The sequence below is a fragment of the Dermacentor andersoni genome, chromosome 7, assembly GCF_023375885.2.
Source record: "Dermacentor andersoni chromosome 7, qqDerAnde1_hic_scaffold, whole genome shotgun sequence".
Classification (NCBI taxonomy): domain Eukaryota; kingdom Metazoa; phylum Arthropoda; class Arachnida; order Ixodida; family Ixodidae; genus Dermacentor; species Dermacentor andersoni.
Window position 1 is genome coordinate 149114953 of NC_092820.1, and position 12874 is coordinate 149127826.

The window sequence follows — 12874 nt, forward strand, 5'->3', positions numbered from 1 at the left end:
ATGCCGATTAACGGTCGTATGCAATATCTTCACTTCACAGTATTGCTACGACACACGACAAGCATCAAGCTGAGCAACGGCTATGCAAAACACAAAACACTTCTGTGGCCACAACTGTAGTAAAATTTTCAAGCATATATTATTTCACTGAAGCACATAACTGGACAAAAGCCTGTAAATGAGTTCTGTATTACTGGCATTGTAAAGGAACTACAAAATTTATTTTTCCCTTATAGTTCATTTTCTTCCTTTTTTAGAACTGATCATTCTTGTATTTTCGTTGTCTCTCTCCGAGCACAAAATATTTTTCGGTGACTTCAATCTGTACCTGCAGAAAGTTCAAACGGGTAGAGGTACCTAACACTTGAACATCTATAGTGCGAGTGGAGCCACGAGTGACAAGAACAGTTAAAAGAATGTTTAATGAAAAGGGAGTCTACTAAAAGTGTGTCCTTTCGCTTCAGTTCCATGTCCACGTCTCTCAGTGTGATCACGGATTCCACTGAAGTGAAGGGGGGCAAAACGCAAGCCGCGTCGAAGGAAGCAGCTGCAAAGTGCGATCATGCCTCGCGGAGTCCTTGCTCTCGCTTCTTGCTCTCTTCACCGTAAAACTTGTTGCTGGGCAAGTTGGTTGAAGTCAAAGGAATGCATATTAGTGCAATGTGGAAACAAAGGCTTAAGAAGATGGCAGCATGAACCATTGTTAAAGAACAATGGGTAAAGTGCACTTAGAATGCCTGCGAGTGTGAGCTAATGCTTTGCGAGATCAAGATACTGGGAAGAAGCAGCGACACGTCGGCACGAGGATTGTTGGAGGCTCCTCGTATAATGAATAGAGGCACAAATCGCGCCATTTTGGCAGCATGTTCCAACTGTTTTGACATTGTGCTGTGATCTTTTCACACAACCGCTGCATGCATGTGGATCTGGTGGGCCCTTTGACTTCACCCTCTGAATAAACCGTTGAAGTCTAGCACCCACCTAGTATCCTTCCTACTCCCGTCTTCACATTTTCTCTCCTAGTCAAACTAACATGCATCCCTTACTCTGTTCACTCACTAAAGCATTGGTGGAGCATTCGTGCTGCCATGGTGACATTCATAATAGTAGTCAGCAGACAGAAAATTCAGTCCTAAAACACTATTTGCTGACTGCCAAGCACAAGCCAGCACCAAGGCCACGCTCATTCCGGAACAGCAACATTCTCTAAACGCCATTGCGGCAATAATCGCAAGCGGCGTCATGGCAAGCGTTAACGAGCGAGGCTGTGCAGAACCTCACCTGCAACGGTAGTTCCCGCGCTTTCGGTGGTCGAATCCGAAACCGCATCAATTCAAACAGGCAGGCATCGGGAGGGTGCAACCTGGGGGGCGGCAGGGTTTTCAAAAGTTGCAGTTAAGCCCATGCACTCAAAGCGACAGTTAGTAGTTGCAACAAACGGAGCCAAGTAGTATAGCCAACACGTCTTAATTCAAACTCAGATAACTCCACAAGTTACGGTTAATTCATGCAAATCTCAAAACTGATAGACCCGCAATGCTTTTACAGAACATTGAAGCTCCTTGACCCTTTGCTGTGGACGAGTCTTACTTGGTTAAAATTTTTTTTGCAATTAGTGCCAATGACGACGCCCACATGTTTGGGCGCTCTTTCCAAGTGCCAGTAATGGCCAGGCTTGTCCAAATCATTTTGACGTTCTGGCGAGTTCCCTCTTTGACGACTAGACGTACAGACTGTTCGTCTACATTCATCTGGCAGAGATTTTAAAAATAGCGCCTGCCAGTTGAGTGCCACCGCGCTCATCATGATAGTGCAGCTCTCATTTGATTTAGTCGTCAAGCTCAAAAGCTGATTTGCTTCTACATGAAAGCATTGACAGTGACGGCAGTGTTTTCTGTGCTATAGACACATCCAGCAACTCTGATGTAACCGACTGATAATATTTTTGATATGACGTGGCAGTGAACAAAGTTAGCTAGATGGAACCTTCTGCCAGTACCACCTCATTCTAAATTTGTGCATATTCAGACAAGTTCGAAATTTACTACCCTGATGTCATATATTTCTAATCTGGAAAAGAAATTCCCGATCCAGATGTGCAATAAAACATGTAATTTTTGGAACGTATTTTTGGATTTCTTGCCAGCACATAAAGGTTAACTGGAGCAAGGTTTTACATTAATTTGATTGTTTCAAGCATTTCTTCACTTCCCTCCCAGAACAGAACACTATGACCGACAAATGGGTGAAAGGGAAATCTGGAAGCGGGGAAGAGGGGGGGGGGGGGGGGGGGTTCATATGGAATGCATATTCATAGCATGCCCACATTTTTGATATAGAGGCTGCTTTGTATGTCTGACAGGTGCCGATATGAGGTTGCATAATGGAAATACTAGTGATCTTGAATGCCTGTCTGTGGGGATTCCCTGTATTGAAGTGTGACCTACAAGTGGTGGCATGAACACCATCCACAGCTGAAAGAACTCGCAACAGATACCACTGAACTATCTACGGTCCTCAGCAGCTTGAAATAACATGTGTCGGCTGTGCATAGAACCCACTTCACATGCACAAGTGCAAAACATGCAATTTGGTTCCCAAAAATAAGCTAGTGTTAGGTTGCTTCCCAAATTAACTAGCTTTGTCTGACTTGTATTGAGGAACAATTCACTGTCGAGACCATTATAGTGCAAATGTTCAAGGAGCCTTTTATGCTTTGGATCAATTTTGAAAGCTTGTTGTTTTCAGAAAAATGTATTTCCTGATAATAAAATCATGGGCACACATTCCACCAACTGATCTTCAGGCTGTAATGAAGTTAACTGTAGGGCAAAAGAAACTCCAGGAAATTTCCAATCACACTCCAGCCCTTTGCCACGCAGGCCAATTCTACACCTTTCCAATTTCTCGATTTTGCCACATCATGTAGTCTTCTGCTAGCCTCGAATTGAATTTGCTAAAACCACAAGTTGATTATGAGGCACGCCGTAGTGGGGGACTCCGGATTAATTTTGACCATGAGGGGATCTTTAACGTGCCCCCATCGCACAGGACACGGGAGTTTTTGCCTTTCACGTGACCCCATCAAAATACAGCCATCGCGACCAGGATTTGATCCTGTGACCTCGATCTTAGCAGTGCAACACCATAGAGGGTAAGCCGCCATGGTGGGTTCCGCTATCCTTGACTGTTTCCTTTTTTTTGCCACCCATACTGCTATGCTCCAATAAACCACAGCTTTAACAGGAGTCATTGCCATCAGTCTGCGTTCCTTTTTCCACACCCTTGGGTATTATGAAATGCCTATAAGAAAAATCTTCCAGCCTGTCCAAGTTTTGTAAACATCGTGCCATTCAGCCAATGCAGTCCTCATGTTATATGCTTAAGGCAGGTGTTGTGTGCTTCAACTCCTCATCAACCACTCCCATTTGACTCTTGCCACTTGCAAGTTGTAGAAACTACCACAAAATTTTTTTATGTAAAAGTACGAGACCTAGCAAGTATGATGGTTGGGAAATGATTACAAGGGACCTCAAATTTGATGCCAAGGTTGCTTTGGAAATACCAAACCTCGCGCCTTGATATCAATGTCATTGTGACAACATCGTAACACAGAGCAAACAAAATGTGCTCTGAACATACAGCAATAATGCTAATGTGGCAATGCTTCTTGCGAAAGAATAAATGAGTGTGCTGCACACGTTTCTTCTGGCTATGCCCACGTATGGCAGCTACAGCGATGACAAAAAACAAAACTAACCAATGTGTCATGCCGTCACATTAAGTCCCATTAAGGCAGTCACATCACCAAAACCATTGCTGGTGAGCAGAAATAAGTTGGTCAATTATTTAAGGCTCCTTGATGCTTGCCAGTGTTTCTGTATACTGTTTATAGGATCTGGACCTTCGTTTATTGCAAAAAAAAAAAATAAGTTGAAATTGTCATGTCTTTGAAACAAGCTTCTTCAACTTGCCGTTTGGCAGACTAGGCTGGAACTCTCACTAACATACAAGGAACGTGCAGAAGCATGCAAAAGAAAGACTGCAAATGCACTTGTGAAGCATGCCGTTCATGTGGTTGACAGCTCACATACGACATGCTATGCAATGTGCCAGAGACAAACAAGTCCGAAAAACTCACTTGATGATGCGGTTATTCTCAAACTCCTCCTGGAGGACGCACGAGTGGAACTCGCAGTTTTCCAGGCGGATCCACTCCTCGGTGACCACAGGCATGATGTCGTAGCGGCCCACGACTTCCTTGCCCTGGCGGGTCAGGTCGTTGATGCCCACCTCGATGTCTGGCATCCCTGGGTCACACAAGCATCATTCCAAGCAGACTTCAAACAACTTCCACACCTCCGCGCAAAGCGTCAGCAAAAGAAAGGAACTAACGATCCATGCGGCTGACAAACGCACCATACAGTCAGACCCCTCATCAGAGGTCGATGTGTACAGGAATCATACCCGAATGTACCGCATTTACTGTAATGTACACTTTAAGAGAAAAGTCTGTACCCTTTGGGGCCTAACTTGTCACGAAACAATAACCATCTACTTGCATGCCTGGAATACTCCCAGGTCATAAACGGCATGTGTATTAAGACGTCACATAGCATTCTTAACAGGAAACTAGTAAGCAGGAAGTTTTCAAGAAAGGAAAAATAAACAAGACAGATGATGTTTACTGTTTGGGGACAAGATATGCCCAAAATCTTTAAAACATTTTTTATAGTGCATTCAGCCAGAATCGAAAGTGTGCCAAATTTTATAAGAAAAAAGTATATAGCATGTCTCCGATTCACACTATCAAAAGCACAAATATACGTGGACAATTTACGTACATAAAATTAAAGTTTGGTTATACCGACTCTCAAACTGGTTTCACTGCTGTGCATATTTTATATATGTTTCAATGCCAAACACAAGCGTATTTATATTATTTTGTTTTCATATACAATGGACTTCCATTAATTCATACCAGACCGAAGGTCCTGGCTGGCACCCATACATTTCTAATAGCCCCAACTTCTGTTATTTGGATATCAAAATTGAACCTCGCCAGATAATTTAAGCTTGACTGGTCACCTTCGCCGCAGTGCATCTTTGTTATGCGGTGAAGCATACAAGGATTTAAAAGGCGCCACTGGTACGAGATATAAAAGCATTTCTTACTTGTTCAGCTTCGCATGCACCATTTCCAGTGACAGTACAAGCACCTAGACGCCCAATCAGCATATTGACAGTAATTCATAGCTGTTTCTGATGTTGCTGTGGCGATCTGAGCCCTCGTTTCCTCCCACCATGTGCGTCTCATGTATGAGAGCGCGGACGCACGCACCATGCACCAATAAGCAAAAAAAAAAAAACCACCTGCGTTTTGGGAAAGCTAGCGAAAAGGACGGCGGTAAGATGAAAAAAATAACTCGCAAAGCCGAGGAGACACTTAAAGCCAACAAAAGAGTGAGGGTCTATCTAAAATCCCAAAGGCCAGCCAGTAAACTTACTAGGTGTCTCAGTGCTCGTACTGTGACCATAAATGGCGCATGTGGGTATGTAAACAAAGGAACACATGCTATGTCTTGTGACAGTGACAATTTCTCACTTCGTATGCTTCACCGCGCGACATGTATTGCGACGAAGCTAGCTTTAAAGAGAAATGGTGCCAAGTGAATCAATAGCATGTTTTAGCGTTTTTTCTGCCTATTGTTTAATTCGACCCGTTGGATAGTTCGACCAGTTGCGTCCATCCCGTCTGAATCAAACAGAAGTCGTCTGTATTCTGTCCTTGTCTTCTGACGCATAATCTGTACCAATCTGCTATGACCCTTAGTGCTCTATGACCCCTAGTGCCGGAGCTAGCAATCTTTGAAATAAACAAATAAACAAATAAATACATAAATGAACAAACAAACAAGCAAGCAAGCAAACAAGCAAGCAAACAAGAAAGCAAACAAGCAAATAAAACATGTCTTCCATACAATCCACTGTGTTTGATATTCTGCACTTGAATGGCTCTGCAACGATTGCATATGGAACAGTTGCCAAAAACTTTGTAAGTTCATCCTGTGATGCATCCAAGTCTCCTGAACGCAAAAAACGCATGATGCAAAATTGCTTATTTTTACAGTGAAGCTGGTGGCCTCTCATTGGTCGGCATTTTTCGAGTCTGCGTTTGGGGGCAAAAAATGTGGGCCAATCCCAGAGGTAGTGCAATACCGGACTAACCCGCAGCGGAAGTGAAGCAGGCTTCAAGCACTCGGCAAAGTAAAGTGAAAAGTGCATATATTCTTTGGAATCATGTGTACAACATACAGTACTTTTTCCAATAAAAAACAAGCTCAAAACAAGCATCCAAACCACATATTTGACGACTTGACGACTTGACATTTGACGACTGATATTTGACGACTATTGACGACATTTGCTGTGTTCATGATGGTGACAGTGAATGAGGGTATTAAACGCAAGTAGTATGGCAGGAATTATTCGAAGCAACAGGTGCATGAAGCAGCTAACCTATTCTTCCTATTCTGCTCTTATAGCGACTGCACATATTCCAGCTTGCCCTACTAAAGCGCCGCTCCTACAAATTTCATATCCTTTATCTATGTTTTCTGCACAATTACAGTAGAACCCTGCTGTTACGTTTCTCGTTCATACGCTTTCCCGGGTAAATTGTCACTAAAACCCGATCCGTACAAAAGGGTCGTAGACAGCTAGATATTATAATCCCTTCTGATAAGTTATTGTTTCAGCAACATTGCTGCATAATAGCATGTTGCAACCTTGGTGTATAAATGCACAATCTATAACATAATAAATCTAAATGAAAAATGTAAATCACTCTAGCCACCCTAGATGCTGACCACGACCAACATGCCCTTTTGATGCGCTACAGTCGATGTGAGAAATTTCCTAATTTCGGACACTTTTGACAATTTCTGACTTTGCCTGCATGACCACGTGCCAATTTAGCCCCAGAAATGAGCGAAAATAGCCATATTTTGGTTTTAATATGTTGCTGGCATGGTCATTGGCCATGTTGCTAGCTCTTCTCTGAAACCGGAACAAGTGAAGCCTAGTCAATCCAGTAGTCAAAGACTGTGACCAAATTATCCAAATAGCAAGACAAGCTAAGCCAACAAGTGTTCAAAAGCTGCATCAGCTACATTTACCATTTATTGTCAGAGTTCTGATGAGTCCAGCATTTTTTATTTGAGTGTTAAATTGTCACACGGTCCTGGGCAACCTTCTAAAGCAGTTTCAGGTGCCGTGAAGTATACTCTCAATGCCTGCATCGACAAGGTGCTGGTTAAGGGAAATAACCGCCGGACAATGACTGTTACGAAGAAACCCGCCATCATTCAGCTATCAGAGCTCAGTCGACTTCGGTCATGTAGCCAGGGGATGCAGTGTCGGGGCATGCACTGACAGCACCTTTGTCTATCCGTAGTGACACCATGAGAATGGTTGAAATAGGGACTGACCAGGTCGCAGACAAGCGTAAGTACGCACAGTAATGTGTTGACAAATTTAGGCCGTATTTTGAGACCATCACTTTAGAAGATGCTGCTTTCAGTTTTCTAGCAACAGCCACATCAGCTAGCGACAGCAGTCCTGGCACTGTGATAAGACAGCGTGCTTGCAGCTGTGCAAAAGAATGCCGCTGCTCGTACACACAAATGCATCCAGCGCTAGTCCCGCAAAAGTGAAGGTTTCCCCAAAAGTAACCTTGTCTGCCAAACCGAATAGTTTAGACTCCCAGTTATTTGGAGTTTTAGGTAGTTCCTGACAAGTCTAAATTAGATGTCAGTGACTAAATCGTTTAGAGGCCGAGCTGTGCATAGTGTCGTTTTAACATTCAACAGCATCTTAGCGTAATACATTTACGGTACTGTGTATTTTTTTCTTGCAGGACCGTGGAAAACATATTAGAGGGGTTCTATTGTATTACGAAATATTGTAAGAAGTCTGCATGAATTGATCATTTATATATACTACAGAAAACTTGTGGAATCAGTAGACTGCATAGAAAATGTTTAAAAGAGATGATAATTCACAACAATACATGGTAACTCTGCCAATAAGGCAAAGTGCCCCAGTGAATGGATAAAATAAATGAAGGAGCAATGGGCAGTTCGCAACTGCTTCAGATACTCGCACACCTCTAAAGGGCATACCCAAGGGAAGTGGCGCACTCACCAGTAACAAATGCAAGGAAGAAGACACGCACACGAGCCTTCTGCTTCCACACGTGTCCCGTCTTGTCCTGCTCAACAATAAACTCATCCTGCACAGTCACCTGGATCTCTTCTGTCTTGTACGTAAGTGCTCGGTCTCGATGGATCTGTAGCCGGAACAAGGCATCCTCCACCACCTGCGTAGTGTTAGGCTGCATTAGGCTCAGCTGTTACACGATGTAGCCATCATCATCCAGGTCACCATTTATTAAAGCCACAGCAAGTTGGTGTTGTGACCATCCCTGTAAGTTGACCCACGGCAAGGACTGCTGCCATACTAGTGCCAAGTGAAAGAGCAGTTGAAGCAGCAACTTCTTTATGACAGAAAAAAAACTCTGCTATATCCACTGCTTCACAAAGACAACAAAGCAAGCTGTACAATTGGCTTCAAAGGCTTGTAAAATGAAGGTTCTGCAAAAAGTCACGTTCCAGGCCTAGTTTCAGCTTGTGGCTGGTCACATATGCTAGCATGGCAGAACCTCATTATAACATGGTTGAACCAAACACGAAAATACCTTAATTTTATTCAATATTTGTTATAAACATATGACATACTTGTTAAGTACTAATATTGGCAAGAAACACCATACGTTTACTTTGTTATGTCCGATAATTCATTATGACTATATTTGTTATATCTAGGTTTGACTGTACCGGTGCTAAGTGCGAAATCCAAGCTGTGTGCCCAACCAAGGGTTATGTACAGCTTTTTTCTCAGACCTGTGCCCAATAAACTTACAACACCAACTGAACACACCTCCTGTACCACCTTATACTAGTAATTTTTATATATACACGCCTGCAAGCCAAAGTAACATTTTGCAAAGGCTCGTCCACTACAGTGAGTGCACAGTTTGCAGTCACTTATACCAAAGCTAAAAAGCAAGTAAGATGTTACCGTTTTCTATTCCCTAGTGTAAACGGATGAGAATGTGGTACTTCCTTTGGGAGTGCCCTTACCCGTCCGCGCTTTGTCTTCGTAGCTTTTCCGTCACTGGCATAGAAAGTCGTCAGCGAGCATAGCTCAATCTTAGAGCACAGCAGTCAAGGACTGCGCAAAGGGCGATGGAACGAGGAATGCTAGGCATAACGTTAAGAGACTGAAAGGGAGCGGTTTGGATCGGAGAGCGAACGGGTATTACTGATGTTCTAATTGACATTAAGAGAAAAAAAATGGGCTGGACAGGTCACGCGCAGGTTAGATAACCGGTGGATGATTCGGGTTACAAAATGAGTGCCAAGAGAAAGGAAGCACAGTCAAGGACAGCAGAAGACTAGGTGGGCAATGAAATTAAGAAATTCGCAGGTGCTAGTTCAAATCGGTTGGCGCAGGACAGGGGTAATCGGAGGTCACAGGGAGAGGCCTTTGACCTGCAGTGGACATAAAATAGGCCGATGATGATGATGATGGTGGTGATGATAACACAGCATGCACACTGTGGAAAATGAGAGTTTGACTCCCACCCGAGGCCTGTTGTTTCTGTCCACTTTCATTTGCCTTTTCCTTACTTCTATGTTTCAATCAAAAAGAGAGCAGTTAATTTCCCCCATGCTTTCCCTGCCTTCGTTGTCTCTTGGCTTCGTGCAGTTGCATGTAACACACCTGGCAGAAGCTCTTGAGGTCCTCGCAGCTCTGGGTGCCCAGCTTGAGCAGCTGCGAGACTTGGGGTGCATGCTCCAGGGGCAGGCCCAGCTTGGCAAACTGGCCCATGCTCGTGATCTGGCCCTGCATCACCTTGGAGATCTGGCCCGGACGCACACCCACCCGCTCCTTATAGAACACGTACTGCAGCTTCACCGTGAAGATCTTGCCATAGGCGTCAAACTGCTGGGCACCCATCTCGGACAGTGAGTAGCAAGCCTGCACATCGGGCATCGTCGTTTTGTACAGCAGACGACAACCTTCCAAAGAACATAGAGCATAACAGCTAGCAGACCAAAAAAAAACATTTTTTTTTTAATGTATCGCTGCTTGAACAACCAAAATAGTACAATAGAGCCTCCGTAAATGAAAATCATCGAAACGGAACAGCCTCTAATTTGGTTGGTTTTTGTATATGGGTGTTGAAAAAAACTTCTGTCAATGGGATCCGAAACATATATAAATACAAATACAGATAAAATAGAAATGTAGCATGGTCATGGTGGTGCAGTGGAGGCGATGGCATAGACTCATACCCCAGTGTGAAATACCGAAAGGTACACATGCAAGCAGAATCTTGACGCTGCATCTAGCGCACAGAAACCTTCTTTCAATAGAGAGCTTTAGATTGGCATTCAGAAGCAAATATAAACACACAAAGAAATACTATCACCCTCTCTGCACATGCTCTGCATGCTACTGTATCCCTGTGGCTTACATATGCTAACATACATTATTTGGGGAGATTACCCTACATAATGTTCACATACGCTAATAAATAGCGTTGTAAAACATGACGGCACCCGTGGCTCCCACTTCAGTGCAGATTGTCGCAACAACTTCCCTCGCGCTGTCGCTGATCACGAATAAATTAGGAGTTAAGCTTTAGCTTCCTCACAACTTGACTGACTCCCAAGTTATGAGCGGCTAGCGTGCCGGATTTCTGAGATCATTTGGCCATTCTGGCATTTGCAAGCCTGACAAAACGCCTCGGCATAGGAATGGCCGGATGTGTGCTAATAGACGGTTTTGTCTCAGACAGGTTGGACATGAGGCACCAGATGGCACATCGTCCACAAATGTTTTGGTTACATTTGCTTTCCCATACATTAAGCTAAAATGCCCTCAAGGAATTCTCACCACAGCATGATGTGAAGTACTTGCATTTAATGTGTGTAAGGCACTGAATGCTATTCCAAGCTCCGTACTCTAATGTTTCTCCACTCAGCACTATGTCCTGACTCAAGGAAGTAGATGGCAGTGCCACCCTTTGATAGTAGTGATCACAGCTCTGAACTGCAACTCCCTGGTAATTCTTGAGAAGCGTAGTGTCTTCTCTAGCCGAGAGGCAGTGCTCCATGGAGTGGAGGTGGAGATTTGAGTCTAAATTCATATCATGGTGAAACTGTCTAATGAAAGGCACTATCCTATTTATCTGCTGGTGTCAATGTATCAACAGTGCAATATCACCATGAGACTAGTCCTAACTTTTTTCTTATTTTTTACAAGGTGGGCCTTCACAAGAATGTTCCTGACATCGTTGAGCACATCAGCATCAGATATCAGCACCTGCAATGGCTTGCAAAACTAAGACAAATGGTTTAGCTTTTTAATGTCGCCATATGGGCAAAAAGATGTCAAGAGCAGACTACCGACACGTTTGATGTCCACTAGCTGAGTGAGGAAATGGAAGGACAAATTGAATTTACCGCATTTTCCTGTCTGTAAGTCGCACCTCTGTATAAGCCGCACCCCTCTCAAAGTGCCAAAAAATAGTATATAAGTTGCACCGGTGTATCAGATGCACCAGTTCATTCAGTAAGCAATTTTTAAAAATGCGGTGCCGTTTCTCTTCATGAACGCGGGTCACGCGCAAGCGTATCTGTGCCATTCCTACAGAATTGCCAATGATATGGACACTCCAGGCACATTTGTGCCATCGTGGTCGCCGCGATGTTTCTTACAGAGTCCATGGGCGATAAAATCGTCCCCACTAGCCATGTGCTGTATGTGCAAGTGAAAGCATGTGACAGTGAGCCGAATTGCGCACAAGGGTGGAAAGCACCGCATCTTGAAAGCGATCTGCAGATGCGACAACTTCAGAGTCTGTCGACTTGAAATGGGTCTGCTGCCACATGCGTTGCTGCTCAATCCTTCTCGCACGGCACTCGATCACGAAAAGAACCCGCTACCTCCACAGTGTGCACGAAATCCACAGAAACTGCCGGAGGTGGTCAATCCAGTGAGCTTCGCGTGGCCATTGGCATCCAACCCAATTTTGACAGCATTTTTATAGGGGGAAAAGAAAGAACATATATAAGTCTCACCTTTCGATAAGATACGCCGCCGAAAAATTGAGAAAAAGAAGCGGCTTCTATACTGGAAAATACGGTAGTTTCTTCCAGTTAACAATAAAAGGCCTACCTTTCACATCAAGAAGTCACCATTTTTATATCAAGTAGTGACTGCAAGCATTACTCAAACCTGAGCACAGCCTTTTCTTTGTTCTTAGAATGAAACAGCCTGCAGTAAGATTTGCACATGAATGTAAATGCCTTCATATTAAAAATGCCATCATTTCCCCCATGCCATTGGCATGGAAGAAGGTGTTACAAACATCAACAAAACTGAAGGAAATTTGCCACAGGGCAAGGAAAAGCAGCTTCTCAAGGGGCAAACAAGCAAGCTCCACATCAACTGATAGTTTGAATGAGCAACCACAGTATAGCACTGTGATTGTAAGTGGCAACTTACCTAAACTTACAGTTACAGCCCCCCCCCCCCCCACAGTGCTTGAAATGGCTTTTGACTTTAACCTTATGATACTCATACTGTGGATTTGCAGTATCACATTATGTGCTTCAACATTTGAACATCCTCCCTGGCTTTCTTCAGCATGAGCGCAAGAAAGATAGGTGCTTAGACTTGGGGAAATACAGTACCTAACATTTCCAGGCATGCGAGCATACATACTGTCACAACATAGTGA

The 12874-nt window shown here is 43.8% G+C and overlaps 1 protein-coding gene across 3 annotated transcripts in view; it reads right to left on the reverse strand.

The window, feature by feature from the left end:
• stnB (stoned B) overlaps positions 1-12874 on the reverse strand; it is a 44690-nt gene that overhangs the window by 8512 nt on the left and 23304 nt on the right. For all 3 annotated transcript variants that reach the window (XM_050180800.2, XM_050180799.3, XM_072289364.1), the window contains exons 3-6: positions 9847-10104; positions 8206-8380; positions 4142-4310; positions 1282-1363 (exon numbers count right to left, since the gene is read on the reverse strand). In XM_050180800.2, the coding sequence (XP_050036757.1) occupies positions 1282-1363; positions 4142-4310; positions 8206-8380; positions 9847-10104 (684 nt within the window). The remainder of the gene's footprint in view (positions 1-1281; positions 1364-4141; positions 4311-8205; positions 8381-9846; positions 10105-12874) is intronic.